This window comes from Callorhinus ursinus, unplaced genomic scaffold (assembly GCF_003265705.2).
Source record: "Callorhinus ursinus isolate GAN/ISIS: 27379988/994484 unplaced genomic scaffold, GSC_fseal_2.0 scaffold22, whole genome shotgun sequence".
Classification (NCBI taxonomy): Eukaryota; Metazoa; Chordata; class Mammalia; order Carnivora; family Otariidae; genus Callorhinus; species Callorhinus ursinus.
In genome coordinates this window covers 5,575,247-5,594,425 of record NW_027397084.1, presented here as the reverse complement: position 1 = coordinate 5,594,425, position 19,179 = coordinate 5,575,247, and the positions used below count along the sequence as shown (strand labels likewise).

General features: G+C 42.0%; 1 protein-coding gene across 7 annotated transcripts in view; it reads left to right on the top strand.

Moving 5' to 3' along the window:
• ADGRF1 (adhesion G protein-coupled receptor F1) overlaps positions 1-19,179 on the top strand; it is a 42,967-nt gene that overhangs the window by 12,284 nt on the left and 11,504 nt on the right. For 6 of the 7 annotated variants that reach the window (XM_073905057.1, XM_073905061.1, XM_073905060.1 and 3 more), the window contains 9 exons: positions 2,144-2,300; positions 3,613-3,670; positions 5,712-5,861; positions 7,305-7,478; positions 9,130-9,230; positions 10,095-10,153; positions 14,309-14,469; positions 15,596-15,759; positions 17,341-17,529. In XM_073905057.1, coding sequence (XP_073761158.1) covers positions 2,232-2,300; positions 3,613-3,670; positions 5,712-5,861; positions 7,305-7,478; positions 9,130-9,230; positions 10,095-10,153; positions 14,309-14,469; positions 15,596-15,759; positions 17,341-17,529 — 1,125 coding nt within the window. In that variant the 5' untranslated portion in view covers positions 2,144-2,231. The remainder of the gene's footprint in view (positions 1-2,143; positions 2,301-3,612; positions 3,671-5,711; positions 5,862-7,304; positions 7,479-9,129; positions 9,231-10,094; positions 10,154-14,308; positions 14,470-15,595; positions 15,760-17,340; positions 17,530-19,179) is intronic. The other variant, XM_073905062.1, reaches the window with a different exon arrangement.

The following is a 19,179-nucleotide window of genomic DNA, read 5'->3' as shown; positions in this document are numbered from 1 at the left end:
AGGGCACGTGTCAGAAAGAATTAAGTTCTGTTTCACATAATTGTTCTGTTGTTTAACTCTTCTGTTATTTATACATACACACTGATACATTTTATTATATGTGTGTGTATGTATGCACATTATAAAATATATTTCTTTTTATGGGTCCTGATCAAAATGTTTGAAAAACACTCCTCTGTGGATAAATGTCCATCACTTTTGGAAAGCACAGAGCTGGCTAGAGGAAATAGGACCCAGAGCAGATGAGTTTTGAGAAGCAAGATCTAGAAGAACAATCTGGAGCACAGGCTGCTGCTGCCCAAAGTTAAATCAGTAGATTTTTGAAGGAGCTTTGGCAAGCAGGAAGGTACGGACAGGAGAGGACCATTCACCTAAGGGGAGAAGGGAAACACAAAAGTCGTATGTGTTTCATTGCTTACTTCTCATGCTTCCCTTCTGGAAAGGGTCTCTGCTGACATGTACACCAGGTCAGTGGTAGTCTTTACCCTGTCTCTAATGTCTTTTTTCTTTTCTTGCAGATGAGAGAGCAGAGTGTGGGGCAGTGCTGTCAGGCATGGCAGGGTTTTATGAGGGTTAAGATATACCTGGAAAACAAGGGAAGGCCTGGGAGGGAGGGTCCAGCTCTGTGTTTTCTGTGCTGCTAACCGAGGACATTTACTTTAATGGTGGGTTAGTGAGTTTGGGAATTAGAGTTTTTCATCATTTCCCATGGAGATGTGAAAGAACATGGAGAGGCCATAGGGACGTATTCCTTCATTTCTGTCATTGCTGTCCAGTACAACTTTTCAAAAAGTGTGGTTAAAACCCTCCATAACGCAGAATGTGCCATCTTAAACATTATTAAGTGTGCAGGGTCAGTAGTGTGAAGTATATTCACATTGTTGGACATCAGATCTCTGGAACTTTTTTGTCTGGCAACACTGAAACTTATACCCATTAAATAACAAGTCCCTGTTTTTCCTCTCCTCCAAGCCCTTGGCAACCACCATTCTGCTTTCTATTTCTATGATCTTGACTTCTTTAGATACTTCATAGAAGTGGAATCATACAGGATTTGTCTTTTTCCGATTGGGTTCTTTTTTTTAATCTAATGTCCTTGAGGTTTATCCATGTTGTATCATGTGACAGGATTTCCTTCTATTTTAAGGCTGAATGCTATTCCATGCCTAATAAAACTTTTGGCAATAATGTAAGTGTTCTGGGACGCCTGGGTGGCTCAGTCACTTGAGTGTCTGGCTCTTGATTTCGGCTCAGGTCATGATCTCAGGATTGTGGAATCGAGCCCTGTGTCCAGGTCCCCACTCAGTGCGGAGTCTGCTTGAGACTTTCTCTTTCCTCTCCCTCTATCCCTCCCTCTGTGCACTCTCTCTCTCTCTCTAAATAATGAATAAATATTTAAAAAAAATAATGGAAGTGTTCTGTGTCTACACTGCCTGACATTGGTAGCCACTAGCTACATGTGGTTATTGAGCACTTGAGATGTGGCTAGTGTGACTGAGAAATTTCATTTCTTTTCATTTCATTTTATTGTAATTAAAATGAAAATTTAGATTGCCACATGTATCTGGTGGCTACTGTATTGGACAGAACAGTTCTAACTTATTGTGATATTTTTTGTTGATACCAAATAACCTGGGTGTACATGATTAATTTTGTGACCACGACTATGTGCTGAATTTTGTCCAAATTATTCTGACATAAGCATAACTTGAGGATAATTTGTTGATATTTACATCAACCATAAAGAAAGAAATCTGCTGGGTTGGTTCATTATTATTTTTATGCTTAAACACTCTGATTCCATCCTTATATTCATGGTTCTAAGGATCTTTGGTTATTTTAATGTTTGTTTTTACTGAAATGAAAAGGAAACTGTGAAATATAAAAAGGCTGGATGTTAAATGCATTTGGTTGCAAAGTTAAGCAAGTCATGATTTTAAAATAGCCTATGTTTAGTCAAATGTGATCATTGAGAAAAGAGAACTTACTACTTCTGCTACCGGAGTGGAAGTGATGGTATCTCAGGCTACATAGGTGAAGTGGAAAAATCATCAACCACTCAGGGCTTCTGATCCGCTCAGTTAGCCCTACCGCTGTGTACATTCTTAAATTTTGGTTTGAATGACTTGTTTTTGTGCCTCAGCCTTGCATGGTACATCTGTTGTCTAGCCACAGACTGTGGCCCCAGTTGTTTACGTTGAGTCTGGGAGAAGGAGCGAGGCCAGCTGAAGATGCAAGTCTGCGTGCTCTGGCTCATCTCTTTCTTCACCCTCATTGAAGGGCAGGAAAGCTTCCTGGGGGTGAGTTGGCATATGCCCCGTTTTCCCTCTCTACCACCTCTCTTCTCTCCCTCTGCACTTTGAAAACCCGTCACTGTCTCGGCCACTGAAACTACATAATTTAATAGACTTGGAATCAGAAGTCCTGGATTCTTGTCTCAACATGATCCACATTAGCTATGTGTAGCCTTGGACAAACAGTTTCATCTCTTGAAATTTAGAGGACCTAACTGCAAAATAAGGAACTGAGCCATCATGGAGATTTCCTCTAGCTCAGTACATTCCTCCCTATGGTTTCTTTGACTAAGGAAAGGCATAAAGATTGGCATGGCCAATCCTTGGACTCTCTTCCCTAACTACACTCACTTTCTTGATGCTTTCATCTAGGATCATGGTTTTAATGTTCTCTATACTCTGATGGCTCCCAAATTTACATCTGCATCTTGACCTTCTCCCCTGAACTCTACACCCATGTATCTACTACCTCCGTGGTATCTCCAGTTGGATGTTGAATAGGCCCCTTAACCTAATATGTCCAAAAGTAAATTCTTGATTTTTTCCCCTCACCAAACCTGCTTCTCCTTTCCCATCTCAGCAAGTGGTATCATTGTTCTTCGGGATGGTTGGGCAAAAAACTGATTTTCATGTTTGACTCTTCCCATAATCCCTATCTAAACCATTGGCTCTTGTTTTGTTTTGCTTTATCTTTAAAATACACCCAGAATTCAAACATTTCTCACTACCTCTATGGCTACCACCTTGATCCACCCCTTCAGTATCTCTCACAGTATGTCTCACCCGTGTTATTTCAATAACTCCTGAGATGGTCTCATTGCTTCTGTGCTTGTCTATTCCTAACATGGCTGCAGGATTGAGCCTTCCAAAAAGTAAAGTAGAGCACTGTCACCTCTGCTCAGAACTCTTCGGTGGGTTCCCATCTCACTCAAGTAAAAACTAAGCCGTTGCCCTATAAGGATCTACACAGCCTACCTCCTTGGAGATACTCTCTGATCTCACTTCCTGTCCCTCTGCCCTTACCCACTCCACTGAGTCACTCTGGCCTCCTCACTCTGTCCTCACACGCCAGGCATATTCTTTCCCCAGGGCCATTGCACTGCCAGGAAAGTTCTTTCTCCAGGGATCCTCACTTCCTCACCTCCTTCAGGGTTGTGCTCAAAAGTTGCCTAAGGGAGGCCTTCCCTAGCCACCTCTCTGCCATCCCTGACTTGGATTTTAGATCCATAATTTCAATTCATCTGGGAGAGCCAACAAGGCCTAGGAAGTACATCTTTACAAAACCTTTCCATAATTATTCTTGTTTTCTTTCAAACAGAGAAATGAAGGCATCAAAACAAAAAGAGGACTCAGTGTGAATAAGAAAAAGCATCCAGGTGAGTCTCCCTTAGGGAGTGTGGTGCAGTAGACCCTGGTGCCAAGGGACCAAGGTTCCAACCTCAGTGGTGTTTCTGACTGGTTGTATGATCTTAACACTATTAAACACGTCGAATCTGGGAAATGAGAATAATAGCAATCCGTACAAACAAAACATTTGTGAAGATGAAATAATACATGAAAGCATAGTATCCTGTACTGTACCTGGCAAGTAGCTATTCCATACTCTTCTTTTCCTTCCTTATCTTAATCCTAACAGTGTTAATTAGTGGGCACAGCCCTTAGTCTAGGAATAGGTTGTGTTCTGAAATTTAATTTGTTGTTCTGATGTTTCAAGCACTGACTATATTTCCTCATGGAGACAATGATGTACACAGATGGTTGTTAGGTTCCTGGATCAGTCCACAAAAGCCTTTTTCCAGGGCAGTGATCTGTCATACAACAGTGTGCTAATAGTGTCATTAACCTTACCACCACGCAGTCCTGCAATTCTTCAGAAAATGAAATAAAAATTCAACTTGGAATGCCATGAAAACATTTTTCCTGACAGTAAAAATACAGTTAGTATTTAGTGAGCTGTTCCTAGGTGCCAGGCACTATTTTAAGTGCATTAGATGAATTAAACCCTCACAGTGACCCTCTGATTTAGGCACAATGGTCATCTTTATTTTACAGGTGGTGAAATTAAGACACGTGGCTAGGGGGCAGGAGGAATGATTCAAACCTAGTTAGTCTGGCTCCAGAACCGGTGCCATGAGCCTCTGACACCGACCGTTCCCCCCCCCCTCCCCCCCCCCCGCTTCTTACCTGCTTGGGCAGTGGGAGCAGGAGTCCCCTTAGCTTTCCCTACGTGGTGTGGCTCCCAAGACCTGGGACAGAGGTTCCAGGCAGCAAGGAGAGGGAAGAGTACGAGGCGGGGCTGAAGCTCTATTCAGTGAGATGGTGGAAGTTATGGCAGACAGGAAGCTCTTGTGCATGTTCTGGGACATGTCAGACTCAGCCGACTTCCTGCTACCCTCTTGACTGCTTTCTGAAGAGTCTAGGGATTGATCCGCTGGTTTCCTTCTCTATAAGTTTCCCTTCTGCCTGGCTCCCTGGGCTCCTAAGAAATGGGAGAGTCTCAGAGAAGCTCCCCATCTCATCTGTCCCTGCAGAAAGCATGGATGTCTTGAGAAATCTGAGACTTCTAAGAGATGTCACTGCCAGTGGCAATCAAAGGAGACCCAGGATAAGAGTTCATCTCTTCCCTCTTTTTCTCTAAGGTCCTTACGTTCCTAATCTGGGCTGCATAGATGAGCTTGGGACAGTCTGGAAACACCGTGAAATCTTGCACTATGTTTTACGTGAATGTGCCTAAATGGGTTCTGGGAGGGAGACTACTCCTAGGATTCATAGTCTCCTGAGCCCAGGACACATAACGGCCTCTCCTTAGGGAAACAAAAGGTGCTGCTCAGGAGTGATAAGGTGGAGACGAGGATGCAGAAACCCCAAGAAAGGTTTGGTTTGGTTTTGCTTTTGCGTTTGCATTTCCTATAACGTACTCAAAGTTGGCTATTTATTGAAACCTCTTCATAGGAGAAAAAAAGGCTCTTTGGAGAGGAAAGTGTGAGACTGGGGGTTTTATACTGAACATCCCTCAAGGAGACTGGAGCTGGGAAAGCAAGAGGGAAGAGTGACTAGGATTTTCTCACTTCTCTCCCTTGCATCCTGAGGCATGAAACTTGACCTTGGATGTGTCCTGAGGAACTGTGTAAAGTAGGAGGGTGGTCAATGCCAGGATGGGTCAGGGAGAGCAGGAGCAGCTGTCCTGGCAGAATGCTAGAATAGACATAGGGCCAGGCACACGTGGGGCTATCTGCAAGTGTTCCTCTGGAGGCTCATTTTTACTTAATGTCTGGATGAGCAGAAGTCAGTAACAAGCCATGTGGCATAGCCCATGACCCCTAGACAACATGTGATGAACACTTCCTGGTGGTTTCCTTGGCAATATTTCTCTCCCAGACTGAAAAAGGAGGCTCCTGACTATCTTCCTCTCTTTAGGCCCAGTCCAGGAGTATGAGCTGCTGCTTCAGGTGGCCTATAGAGATTCCAAGGAGAAGAGAGACTTGAAGAATTTTCTGAAGCTTCTGAAGCCTCCATCATTATGGTTACAGGAACAAATGAAGATTATTAGAGCAAAGGCCACTACCTGTAAATCTGCCCTCGGGGACTGGGAGTGGAAGGGGGAAGGTGGGCAGCAGTTGGGATAGGTTAGGTTATGCTATGGAGACAATCATCTCCACAATATGTGTGGCTTGAAAGAACACACGTGTTATTTCTTCTTCATGCCACATCTCTATTGCAGGTTGGCAGCAGGGTTGTGTTGGTGTGGTCACTTGGGAATCCAGGCTAATGAATCACACACTATCTAAAATGTACCCAGTTGGAGCCCAAAAGAAAGAGAACACTCAAGCGTTTCACATTGGTAATTGAATTCTCCAACTTAGAAGTGACACACATGAATTCTGCTCATAACTTATTGACCCAAACTGGTTTCATGGCCCCATTCAGCCTCAGGAGGCCAGGATATGTAATCCAACTATGTGTCCAGAAAAGAGCTAGAAGTAATTGACAAACAGCACTAAGGATTACAATGCTGGCTTTCAGAGACGTTAAATGATTTGTCTAAAGCAGTAGTTCTTAAATTGTGGTTCCCATGTTAGCAGCAGCAGCAGCAGTATCAGGGATCTTAATGGAAATGCAGGGGTGCCTGGGTGGCTCAGTTGGTTAAGCGACTGCCTTCGGCTCAGGTCATGATCCTGGAGTCCCGGGATTGAGTCCTGCATCGGGCTCCCTGCTTGGCGGGGAGTCTGCTTCTCCCTCTGACCCTCTTCCCTCTCGTGCTCTCTCTCTCTTATTTTCTCCCCCTCAAATAAGTAAATAAAAAATTTAAAAAAAAAGAAATGCAAATCCTTGGCCTCATCCTGGACTTACTGAATCAGAAACTTTGGGATGAGACCCTCCAGGTGATTCTGACACAAGACAAAGTTTGAGAATCATTCACTATATATCATAATGCATATTTTCACAAAGATGTCTGGTGACTTCATCCCAATTTTTTTGTCTATTATAAAGGAATGCCTCTTGATGGGTGTTTTAGGTCAGTCAGTAGGGAATGAGCATACAGAATTGGCTGATGGAATTTTTCTTCATGATTCTCAAGAAAAGAAATTCTGTCAGTGTTTGCCATCTTGCTTATGGGACCTACCCGAGAATGGTGATAGGTGGATGGGAGGAGCTTCCAGTAAAACAGTGGAAAAATACCTTCTAGAACTCTCTTAAATAACTGTCAGGTTAACACACACTCTTCTGCTTCTCTTTCCCATTCCAAGGGCTATCTACTGGGCATCCATCCTTCTTTTGGATGCTAGACCCAGCCACTTGATTTTATGTTTGCTGGTCTGGTATCAGACTCAGAATCTATTGAGTTAGACATATCCTTACCTTAAACCTATTGCCATCCTAGTTTTATCCTTCTAGCTCTTGATGAGACACACTTGGTTCAGATTCTAAGTAAGAGCCAAGGATGAGAACTCAGCGTTGGTCAGTTTATAAACCAGATCCTGTGAGACCAAGCCCTGTTTTTCTGTGCAGACTGTGGCGACCAGAATGGGGTTTTGCACTGTGCCTGTGAGGACGGCTACACCTGGTTTTCTCCCTCATGCCTTGATCCCCACAAATGCTACCTTCACACGGCTGGAGGGCCCCAGAGCTGTCATTGTCATCTCAGCAACCTCACCCAGAGCATCAATTTCTGTGAAAGAACAAGTAAGCACAGAAGGGTGCCAGGAGGAGAGCTCTGGTGGGGGTGGGGGGAGCGATGCCCCAGGGAGGGAACTCTAGCTCCTCCCCCACGTGTTAACTCTTTGTCTCCCTGAACAGAGTATTTGCAGGGTCATCAAAGGACAAGAAAATATACCCTACTAGGCTTAGCTAGACACAGCGAGAGCTTCACAAGTGCAGAAAATTAAGAAATGTGAGTTGATGATCACTTCAACCTTCATCCAGCTCAGCTCTGCAATTCTATGATTTTATTGAGATTGAGGGGGATTTATGAAAATCTCAAGTAGGGGAACTGCTTGAGTAAATACAGTTTTTTTTTTCCTGCCTTCTTTTCATGGCTTTTGCCAACATCTATTTCCAGAAAAGAGAAGTCTAGAGGTGTGAGAGCAGGGAGGAACACAGGGTGATTATACTGAAATGTATGTTCTAGATGGCCAACAAGTATGTGTACTGAATGCATCACCAAAACAAAAGAGAAGTTAAAGGTCTAGCTTAGGAAACCAGTGGAAGCTGAGGGAGCTAAATTTCCTTAGGTTTATGTTCAGTGGATGAAGAAGTGAGCCAAATGACGTGGGCTCCAGGGCTTGAAGGGCTTTAGGAAGGTTCCTCAGAGACGACTCCAGTTATCTTGAAGCTCTGGATTCTGGTAGAGCAAAGAGAGGGAGAAACTGAAATAACCCAGCTTTCCTGAACATTCCTGGCTCCCCTTCCCAGGACCATGCCAATTCGTGATGGTTACCCATATTTATTGAACACCATCTTTATACCCAGATCTGAGGCAAGTTCTGGGAGGACACAATGAAGCATTTCCCTTTCTCTGAATTAGCAGCCTAGCTGGGGAGGCTAGGCTGTAATACAAGAAAGAAGACAGTGTAAATTTCTTCAACAAATTTGAATGAAAGCCTACCTTTTGAAGGGTGGTCTGTGTCTGATGCATCTTGAGGAGATACAAAAATGGATCAGACAGGGATTACACTCACAAGGGTCTCCCCAAAGTGCGGTGGGGACATATAAACATGAGAAATGTTCACAAACAGATATGTTGGTACAAGAGGTTGTAAAGGGATATGAAAAGAATAGGAATTTAGAGGAGGGAAAGAATCTGCATTTGGAGATCAGGGGAGGTCTTGCAAAGGAGGTACATTTGACTAGGTCCTGAATGAAGGATAATTGGGGTTTGTCCATATGAAAATGGGCAACAACCTGTCCCAGCACAGAAAAGCACCAGCGATGGGCAAGCAAGGGGTATATTGGAATTAGCAAGTAGTGTTTTATTGTTTTTTTTTCTTTTTTAAAAATTTTTTATAAGGACGGTGTTTGAGCTCAATGCCTAGATCGGCACACATTTCAATGTTAAGTGACTGCCTTTCTTAACCACATGTGGGTGGCCACACATTTACCTACTTATAAGGTTGTCTTGATCACCAGCACCTTCTCATTATATTCCAAATCCACAACTGAAAAGTCTAGTTTTGTGTATGCTTCCTATATTATTTAAGGTGAACATTCATTACAAGAAGTAATTGAAACACTGCTGTTGAATAGATGGGTTTCAAATGTACTTCTGTAATTTTATGCTGTAATAAATTCAAGTGAGTAATTATTATATCTATAAACTTCTTTTTATTTCCCATAGAGGTTTGGGGCACTTTCAAAATTAATGAAAGCTTTGCCAAAGACCTTTTGAATTCATCTTCTCCTTCATACTCCAAATATGCCACTGGAATTGAAATTCAAGTAAGCTTTCTACTTACTACATAAGAAATTGTTGGCTAAACATAAGTTCAGATGTTTTCAATTCAGCATGTTTATTTAATACATATTCTTAATTATTCACGTTCAATGAGTTATTACAGAGCAGTTAATCTCATTGCCCACAACTGACGTATGTTGAACATTTTCTTTCTGGGAGAGTTTTAGCAGTTGACTTCTTTAAATTTCTCTTAGGTTCACTTTTGCTCATTTATGCGAGTCATATTCTAGCAAGGCTTCTTGGTTATTTTCTGTTTTTTATTTGTCAAAAGAAAATTTTTCATGCTCTGAGCTCAATTGTCAGCATTTGGGATTCGTTCCATGAAGAAGCCTCGCTTATTAGGGCTAAAAAGAATTACAGAGCAAAATTCTGGACTATGTAATGAAGTCTCAGAAAACCTAAATCAGTGTCCGGTCTGCCTAGGATGTTGGTTCAGGTGTCATTTTCACTGAAGCCATACACACAAATACTTTCCAGATAGATTCAGTTTAAATGCATATGGAAGTGTATGGCTTATTTTTGTGAAGGAGAAAACAGATTTTGGATAAATTTATATTATCTGGCACCCAATCCCCTATTCTAAGCAATTGGTTCTTCCATCTTTATTAGCAAACTCAAAATAAATGACGTGTGTTTGTGTGTGTGTGTGTGTGTGTGTGTGTGTGCGTACAATTCTTAACTGTCATTTGAACTGTATTTGTGTAATATGCAACTACCTGCTGTGGTATCTCTTTTCTTTCTCCAGTGGTTCTGTTGGTTTATTTATCTTCATCAATGTTTTTTTGCTAAAATATCTTTCTTGTCTGGGGAAAAAGATCAACATGTTGCCCCTTTTTTCTCTTTGTAAGCTTAAAGAAGCATTCAAAAGAATTCAAGATGTTGAGTCAGTTCGTGTCACCCAATTTCGGTAAGTAACACAATGACCTTAGAAGGGCATCCTCAGAGCGCCGCCTGGGTGGCTCAGTCGGTTGAATGCCCGCCTCTTGATTTCAGCTCAGATCATGATCTCAGGGTCCTGAGATGGAGCCCTGCATTGGGCTCTGAGCTCAGCAGGGAGTCTGCTTGAAAATCTCTCTCTCCCTCTCCCCCTCTCCTTGCATGCTCTCTCTCTCCTTCTCTCTAAAATAAACAAATAAATATTAAAAAAAAAAAGAATGGCATCTCCAGAATTGTACAGCCATCCTGCAGAATGCCTAGTGCTGTTCCCAAATGACCTTGACAAAAAGCAGGGAAGAACTGGTCTTTCTAGTAGGATTCTTACTAAAACTGGACAAAAGTCTGTGATGCTTCTTAAAGTCAGAAGAGGAAACTTAAAAGTTGAATGGCATTCTCCAAGCTATAGATCAGAGTCTAGAACTGCAAACCCATAGTTGCAGAACTTGGGATGAAGCAGGAGATCACGGTATGCATGTAAGGGAAGGGATGAGGGGTGGAGGTGAGGGTTGTGGGTTGCAGAGGGATGGTTTTTCTCTGTCCACAAGCACAGGGGGGTATGATACAAAGTTGTATAATTGGGAGCCATGAGGGGATCCTAGGGTAAACTATTATATTCTTGTGTAGATATGTGGTATGTATGCGCCATAGCTCAAAACCCAGTAGACATTGTCTACAGCAAATAAAGAGATATTTAGTAAATTATCCTTTTGCTTATGCTTTCATTCCAAAAGTTATTTGGTTAGTTAGCCATGTGTGCATTGATTACTATTAATGGTCTACTTGATAGAGGAAGTGGCTTAGAGGTCAGAGAACTTGACTTCTTATATATATATATTTTTTTTCACAGTTAACTTAAGGAACAGCTATAGGAAATTTTCAACAGCATTGCTATAAATATACCGTCCTGGATATTATCCTTCCAGTTATCTCATGTTCTTATATAAAGGCCCATGTGTATAATTTTCTTTACAATTCAATGCTAGGAAAAACACTGCTTTTTTCTTATACAAGGTCTATATGATGAATTATATTTTCCTGACTTTGCAGTCACTGAATGCGTAGGCAAACTTGAAACTCAATCACAGTAATTTTTGTATTCAATATTCATATTTTTCTTTACCTTTGTCTGGGCTTTCCATTTATATTTCGAATGCATATTTCATTCCATATATCTTATGAGCTCTCTCCAATAATTTGTAGATAAAATTATAAAGTAGGCATAAGTCTATAAATTACAATTATTTAGGTTTTACTCTTTATGTGTATGATTTAAAGTAAAACTTAATATCTTAGTGTCTCAATTTACTTCTCTGTTGAACAGGACTGTTAAAGCCTGAGGAATCTGATTTCATTCATTAAATCAAATGAAATAATAGGCAGGACAATATTTTGTAAACAGTGTTTTGTTGATAGAAAAGTCATATTAACACAAAGACACTATGACTCTCACTACATAAAAGAGTATTTGGATCTGTACCTCTGAAACAAATAATGCAATATATGTTAAAAAAAAAAGAAGATAGCAGGAGGGGAAGAATGAAGGGGGGGAAATCGGAGGGGGAGACGAACCATGAGAGACAATGGACTCTGAAAAACAAACTGAGGGTTCTAGAGGGGAGGGGGTGGGGGGATGGGTTAGCCTGGCGATGGGTGTTAAAGAGGGCACGTTCTGCGTGGAGCACTGGGTGTTATGGACAAACAATGAATCATGGAACACTACATCACAAACTAATGATGTAATGTATGGTGATTAACATAACAATAAAAAATTTAAAGAAAAAAGTATTTGGATTTATTCAAACACAAAAATTGTGAGTGGTAGTTCAATGTAGTGATTAAGAATTTGATATTTGGAATATCAGAGATTCTAATCCATCAGTTAATAATTAATAATTACCTGACCCAACTTCTCTTTGGGACTCCAGCTCCCTTATCTACAAAATGGGGACAATTCAATGTTTACCTCATGGAATTATTTCAGGATTTACTTAATATATGTGATCTCACTAGTTTTCATGACTTCAAACGCCATGTGTATGCAGATGGTTTCTAAATTTATTACTTGACCTTGGCCTCTCTCATAAAGTCCAAACCCAAATATCCAACTGCCTGTTAACATCTCCACTTGATTTTCTAGTAGGCTTTCAAACATTATGTGTCCAAAACAGGGGTCCTCCAACTTTTCTCCTTAAAAACTTTAAGCTACTTCTCCCACTGCTGTGTCCATTCGTTATAGGGATGCTAGTCTTCCAGTGACACCACACCCAAACTTGGAGTCATCCTTTGTGATCATTTTTTATTGAGGTATAATTTACATACAGTGATAGCTCAAGCCTTATGTATACTGTTTCATAAGCTTTGACAAATGCTTGTACCAGCCACCTTTTAATGAGACAGAACATTTTCATCACCCCAAAAGTTCCCTTTTGCCCCTTTCTAGCCAATTCCATGCCCACCCCCTACCTCCCACAGGAAATCACCACTGCTCTTATTTCTATCGTAGGTTAGTTTTGTCCATTCTAGAACTTCATATAAATGGAATCACCCAGTGTGTAGTTTTTGTGTGTGTCTGGCTTCTTTCTCTCAGCATAATGTCTTTGAGAGTCATCCTTGTTTTTCTGAGTGTCAGGGGTTTCTTCCTTTTGTTGTTGTTGTTTTTTTAAGATTTATTTATTTATTTTAGAGAGAGAGAGGGAGAGCGAGAGTGGGGTTGTGGGAGAGGGGCGGAGGGAGAGGGAGATAGAGTCTTAAGCAGATTGCCCACTGAACACAGAGCCCTTTTGGGGCTCGATTTCACAACCCTGAGATCGTGACCTGAGCTGAAACCAAGAGTCAACACTCAACAACTGAGTCACCGAGGTGCCCCTGGGGAAGGGGGTGGTGGTTCCTTCCTTTTTATTGCCCAGTGCTATTCCATTGTATGAATACACAGCAATTTGTTTTTCCATCCCTTGCAGTATTTCTTGACTGGTTCCTTTCTCCATTCCCAGCATCCTTTGTAATTCCTATGGCTCAGTCTTCAAGTACAACCTGACTACTTCTCCCCACAGGCATTGTTGCCAAGTTTAAGCCACCATCACCTCTTTCCTGATGGGTCCACCTGTTTCCCTGCTTGCCTCCCTTCAGTCCATTCTCTGCAGCAGCCAGAGTGACGCTCTGAAGCAATAAACCTGAACATGCCACTGACTTTTACTAAAGAAAGAAATCTTTTAATAAAAATAAAATTCAAACTCTAAGGCCCTACCCGATCTGGCTCCTGGCACTTACCTGGTATCATCTCCTACCATTTCTCTCCTGCTCATTGAAACTTAGTTATGATGAAATCAAATAATTAATTTTTTTCTTCTAACTTAAACTGATTTCATTGAACTCAATTTATTCGCCCCAGGAAAATTCAAACCCACGTTGAAGCCTTTCAGCATTGAGAAGCAACTCCGGTTCTTGACCTGGCAGCTAGTCTTTAACTTTAACTCATAGGCATTTTCCTGCCTCAGGACTTTCACAAATGCTGGTGTGCTACATAGATGTTCTTTGTAACACTATCCTTTTCTTCTCATGGTTTGGGCCTCACTTTCACCGTCTGCACAGAAAAGCCTTTTCTGACCAGCCTTATTTAAAGTGGGCCTCATCGGGACACCTGGGTGTCTCAGTAGGTTAAGCGTCAGACTCTTGTTTTCACCTCAGGTCATGATCTCATGGGTCTTGAGATCGAGCTCCGCCATGGTGTCTGCGCTCAGCTGGGAGTCTGCTGGAGATTCTCTCCCACTGCCCCTCCCCCTACTCATGCATGTGAGCTCTCTCTTCCTCTCTCTGAAATAAATAAATAAATAAATAAATAAATCTTTAAAAAAATAAAGTGGGCCTCATCTCCACCTGCTATTCTTATCACTGCATCTGTCCCTCATAACACTTAACTAAATTTATATATATTTTATATACAATTATATAATACTCATGTGTGGTGGTTACTGGTTTCTTACTTGCCTTGTCTTCTCTGCTAGAATGTAAGCTCCATGAAGGCAAGGACCATATCTATTTGATGTGTTCCTATGGACCCAGTGACATGCCTATACACAGCAGGTCCTGAGTGACTGACTGAATGAATCTCATTTTTCTTTCCACATAGTCATTATAGAGATGGAAGCATCATGGCCGGGTTTGAAGTGGTGGGTTCCAGCAGCACATCTGAGCTGCTGTCAGCCATTGAACAGGTGGCTGAGAAGGTGAAGGTGGGCCTTCACAAACTGTTCCTGCTAGAAGACGGCTCTTTCAGAGTATTTGGAAAAGGTAATTCTAAATTCCCATCCCCTGCTGAGGTTACAGGAGTCTAGCTCATTTGTGTCTTCAGGAAGTAGACTGGACATGTTTCTGATACAGAATTGTTCTAAGACTGACTTTTAGAAGACAGAGGCAGCTGTTTCCCCCCCAGCCCCCAACCATGATGAAACTCCATTTCAGCTGCCTGAGGACCGGCAGATCCTTGAGGACCGGCCATGTGGTCTCCAGCTCCCAGGGTAACACTGTGGAACACTGACTTCTCTGCAGGCTCTGATGGAAATCACTCAGCAGTAGTGTACTGCGACACATGCTGAAAGAGCCCTGGGGCTGACATGTTCCTAAATCATAATCCAAGGAACCCTAGAAAGAATGCATGTATCTAGATCTTTAACACACACACACACACACACACACACACACACACCCACACCCACACTCTCCACTACTTTTCTTCAGATTTTTTTCCTCTTTCTTTTTTACACTCAATCTTAAGCCTCTTGTACCTGGATATGTGCCACTTTCAATAACATTTATTCAACAATATTTACTAAGTGCCGAAAGTGTCTTGGCCCTTAGGACACAGTACTGGGAAAAACAAGCAAACATCAAAGCCCCGGAGGAGCTTCCATTCAGGGTTTCCTTCTCCTGGTCCCAGTCATGGTCAGAATATACTATCTGAGGGCCAGCTGCAAGCATAACTCGTGGCTGGTCACAATGTGAAAAGCTTTTACAAAGGGTAAAAAGTAGGATGTGTCACCCTAAAATGGTGTAACCATATCATTATTGTTTTGTTCCATAGCTTCTTGCAGATTTTCTGATTTTCTAACATTTCCTGTGAGTGATCATACCCTGTTTTTTTTCCACCTGATGCTTATTAGTTTATGGCTCACTAAAAGCAAAATTGTTGGCACAGGTCAGACACCTGAGGGCTAGGAGAGGCCCTGGAGAGAGGGCGTCAGAGAGGAGAGAGGGTACTGGGAAGAATGAAGCTGGGCATCAAGGACAAATTTCTACTCCTGAATTTTGCCTGGGTTTTGTCTCCGAAAATATGACTTCTAAAGCACTGCTGTATACTTTACATAGAGTGCCAGGATATTTATACATTTTTCCTTTTTGTTTCCATTTTTTTTCCCAGCCCAGTGTAACAGCATTGTCTTTGGATTTGGGTCCAGGAATGATGAGTATATTCTTCCCTGTAGCAGTGGCTACACTGGGAACATTACAGTCAGGTGCCAGCCCTCTGGGTGGCAGATCCTCAGGGAGATGTGTGTGTACTCTCAGCTGGAAGAACTGAAGAAGGTAAAGCATCTCTGTCTTGTGTTTTAAGTTTCACTCTGGGCATCTCCCAGTGACATGGCTAGGTGGAGAATAATATATCAATTTGTTTCATTGGTCAGTGCACAGAAGTCAAGGGTATTATCAGACCCTGGAAAACATAGGCAGTGTTGGCATGAGTAGCAGAGTCTAGCTAGAAGCCAAGAGAGTCAAAAAAGTCAGAGTTGGTGGTTCTAGTGGGGAGGGAACTACAGAGGAATGAATCAGTGCTGAAGACGTCTATGATAGATGGTAAAACAGCAACTAAGCTGGTCTTAGAAGTCCAGAAAGCCTGGGAAACAAAGATCCAAGTAGAGGTGTGAGTCAGAAGCTGTGAACTCAGTACAAGTAAGGATGTATATATATCAGAAATCTGGGCAGGGAGTGGGTCAGCCAGAGATGAGCCGTATACAATGACTGAACTACCTTGGATCTTAAGGGTCATCTGGCTTATCAACCTGTTTTTATAGATCAGGAAATGAAAGACTAAGAGGCTAATGGTCCCTCTGGTAGCAACAGTGTTGAACTAGAAACATGGTCACTTGATTTCCAGTCCAGAACGATCACCTCTACATGATGTTTTCTTAGGAAGGTTCAAGTTCTTAAGGCAAGACAGATACAAAAATGGAAGCAGTGGTGAGGAATTTGAACTCAAGTCAGGGAAAAGAGGGACTCTGAGACCAGTTCACAGACACTGTTTTGCAAATGGATGTCCAGGTTGAGCAGAACTTCTCTCCCAGCCAGAGACCCTACTACTATAGATGAAACTCAGAATGGTATTTCTGAGGTTTCTGAGGTTTACTGCTCCCTTTCTGAGGTTTTTCATCTGTAAACTGGGTGGCGGAGATTGGACCAGATGGCTTCTGGAGTCTATCCTTCCTCTTGCTTTCTTTGCCTCGGTTCCAGACATGGACCATAGCTGGGACTAGTGCAACCCAGGTATGAGGGCAGGCAGATCCCATGTGCTATGAGCAGAGAATACTACTGTCAGCTGAGAAGAGCAAAAAGAAAAACAAATGAGGGGCGCCTGGGTGCTCAGCTGGTTAAGTGTCCAACTCCTTATTTCAGCTCAGGTCATGATCTCAGGGGCATGAGACTGAGCTCCCATCAGGCTCTCTCTCCCTCTCCCTCTGCTCCTCCCCACCCCTCTCATGCTCACACTCTTTCTAAAAAAAAAAAAAAAAAAAAAAAAGAAAAAAAAAGGGGTTTGGTTTCCTGGTTGACTTGTTTTGAACGGAAAGGAATATCCCTTTTTGGCTGCCTTCCAAGATAGCTCAGTGTAGTGGAAGCAGAGAGGAGCCTCAAGGAAGCAAAACTCCAAACCCAAAGACAAAGTGTGGTCAGATCTCCATGTATCTTCTCATCCTACAAGGATTTCTCAGCAGAGTATAGTGGATATAACAGGACTTAGTACCAGTAGACCCTACCTTCCCACTTCCTAGCTGGATACTGTTTGGAAAGTCACCAAATCTCACTGAATATCACTTTCTGTATAATTAGGATAATAATTTATATGAAACACAAGCATTTCCTTGTTCTGTGGAACTTAACCATTTTTATTCCTAGAATTTCAGTGTGATCACAGGCAATGCCACCGAGACAGCTGTGTCATCCTTGGTGCAAAATCTTTCCGTCATGATTCAGCAAAACCCCTCAACCACAGCTGGCAATCTGGGTAGAGTGGTGTCAATTCTGGACAACGCCTTGTCCCTGTTACTGGAGAGCCATTTCAAGGTGTCCAATTCCACAATGGAGGTATGGTCTCTGCTTATAGGACTCCTTTTAGAGGCTCAATCTCTCAGGAGGAATGACAAAAGCCCGAGTTGAAGTCTCACTAATGGGAAAAGAATGAAGGGTTATGGAACAATCGTTGTGTGAGCCTTATTGCATCCTCCACAATGTACCAAAAACTCATGGAATCAATTATGTGAGTTCAAAGCAAGAGGGAGCCACCTCTAGGCAGGCTTAGAGGAAGGGGTGAGCATCTGCACCAAATGACACTGTTTGATACAGGTTCCCACTGTTTAATGTCTTTGTAGTTTTCTTTCCTGTGGCTAAGAGCTCCGACTTTAGTAGTGTATATTTTAAGAATTTCCTCTTTTCGACTGGGGAATTCATGATTTAGTTGGGTATTTAAAAGTTAGCTTAAATTTTATGCAAATAAAACTTGCTTAACTAAGAAATGCAAATAGGCAAAAAAAAAATGATATCATAATCTGGTCACCCTAGAGTAAGCCACTGCTTGCATTTTAGGTATCACCTCAGTGCCTAGAAAATGAAAAGTAGCACAAAGCAGGCACTCAATAAATATTTGTTAAATAAATGTCCTTCCAAACATTTTGGACATGTGCATTTTATATGTTAAAGTATATAATATTTTTGCAAAAGTGGATTATAGAATTACACTGTTACAGATCACACAATTATACTTTAGCTATAGAAGTTGACATTATGTCAGAGATGACATTAAATATAAATAAGTTAAAACTCTGTGAATCAAAGAGAAGATGCTCAAATTTGTTTTGTTTTGTTTTTTCAAAAGCCTGACCTTGTGTTGTTTACAAGAAACCAACTAAAACAAAATGACACAGAAAGTCTAAAAATAAAATGAAGGGCACAAACAGAGCAGGCAAACAGAAACCAAAAGAAGGCAGAGGTTAGAGGGCAGTAAAAGAAGCATGCTATGGGATTCGGGGCCAGAAGCCACAGAGGGCTCACTCTGTGAGCAAGACTCGGTCAGAGTGATGATGCCTGGGGCAGAATGCCTGGGAACCAGAGCCATAGGCCAGAGACAGGGCCCTGTTGGGGAAAGCGGCATGTTTCAAGGACTTGTTTGGAAAAGGAATTTCTTAAACTAAGACTGACTCTTTTTTTTTTTAATTTTTTATTGTTATGTTAATCACCATACATTACATCATTAGTTTTTGATGTAGTGTTCCATGATTCATTGTTTGTGCATAACACCCAGTGCTCCACGCAGAATGTGCCCTCTTTAATACCCATCACCAGGCTAACCCATCCCCCCACCCCCCTCCCCTCTAGAACCCTCAGTTTGTTTTTCAGAGTCCATCGTCTCTCATGGTTCATCTCCCCCTCCGATTCCCCCCCTTCATTCTTCCCCTCCTGCTATCTTCTTCTTCTTCTTTCCTTTTTTCTTAACATATATTGCATTATTTGTTTCAGAGGTACAGATCTGTGATTCAACAGTCTTGCACAATTCACAGCGCTCACCATAGCACATACCCTCCCCAATGTCTATCACCCAGCTACCCCATCCCTCCCACCCCACCCCCACTCTAGCAATCCTCAGTTTGTTTCCTGAGATTAAGAATTCCTCATGTCAGTGAGGTCATATGATACATGTCTTTCTCTAATTGACTTATTTCACTCAGCATAACACCCTCC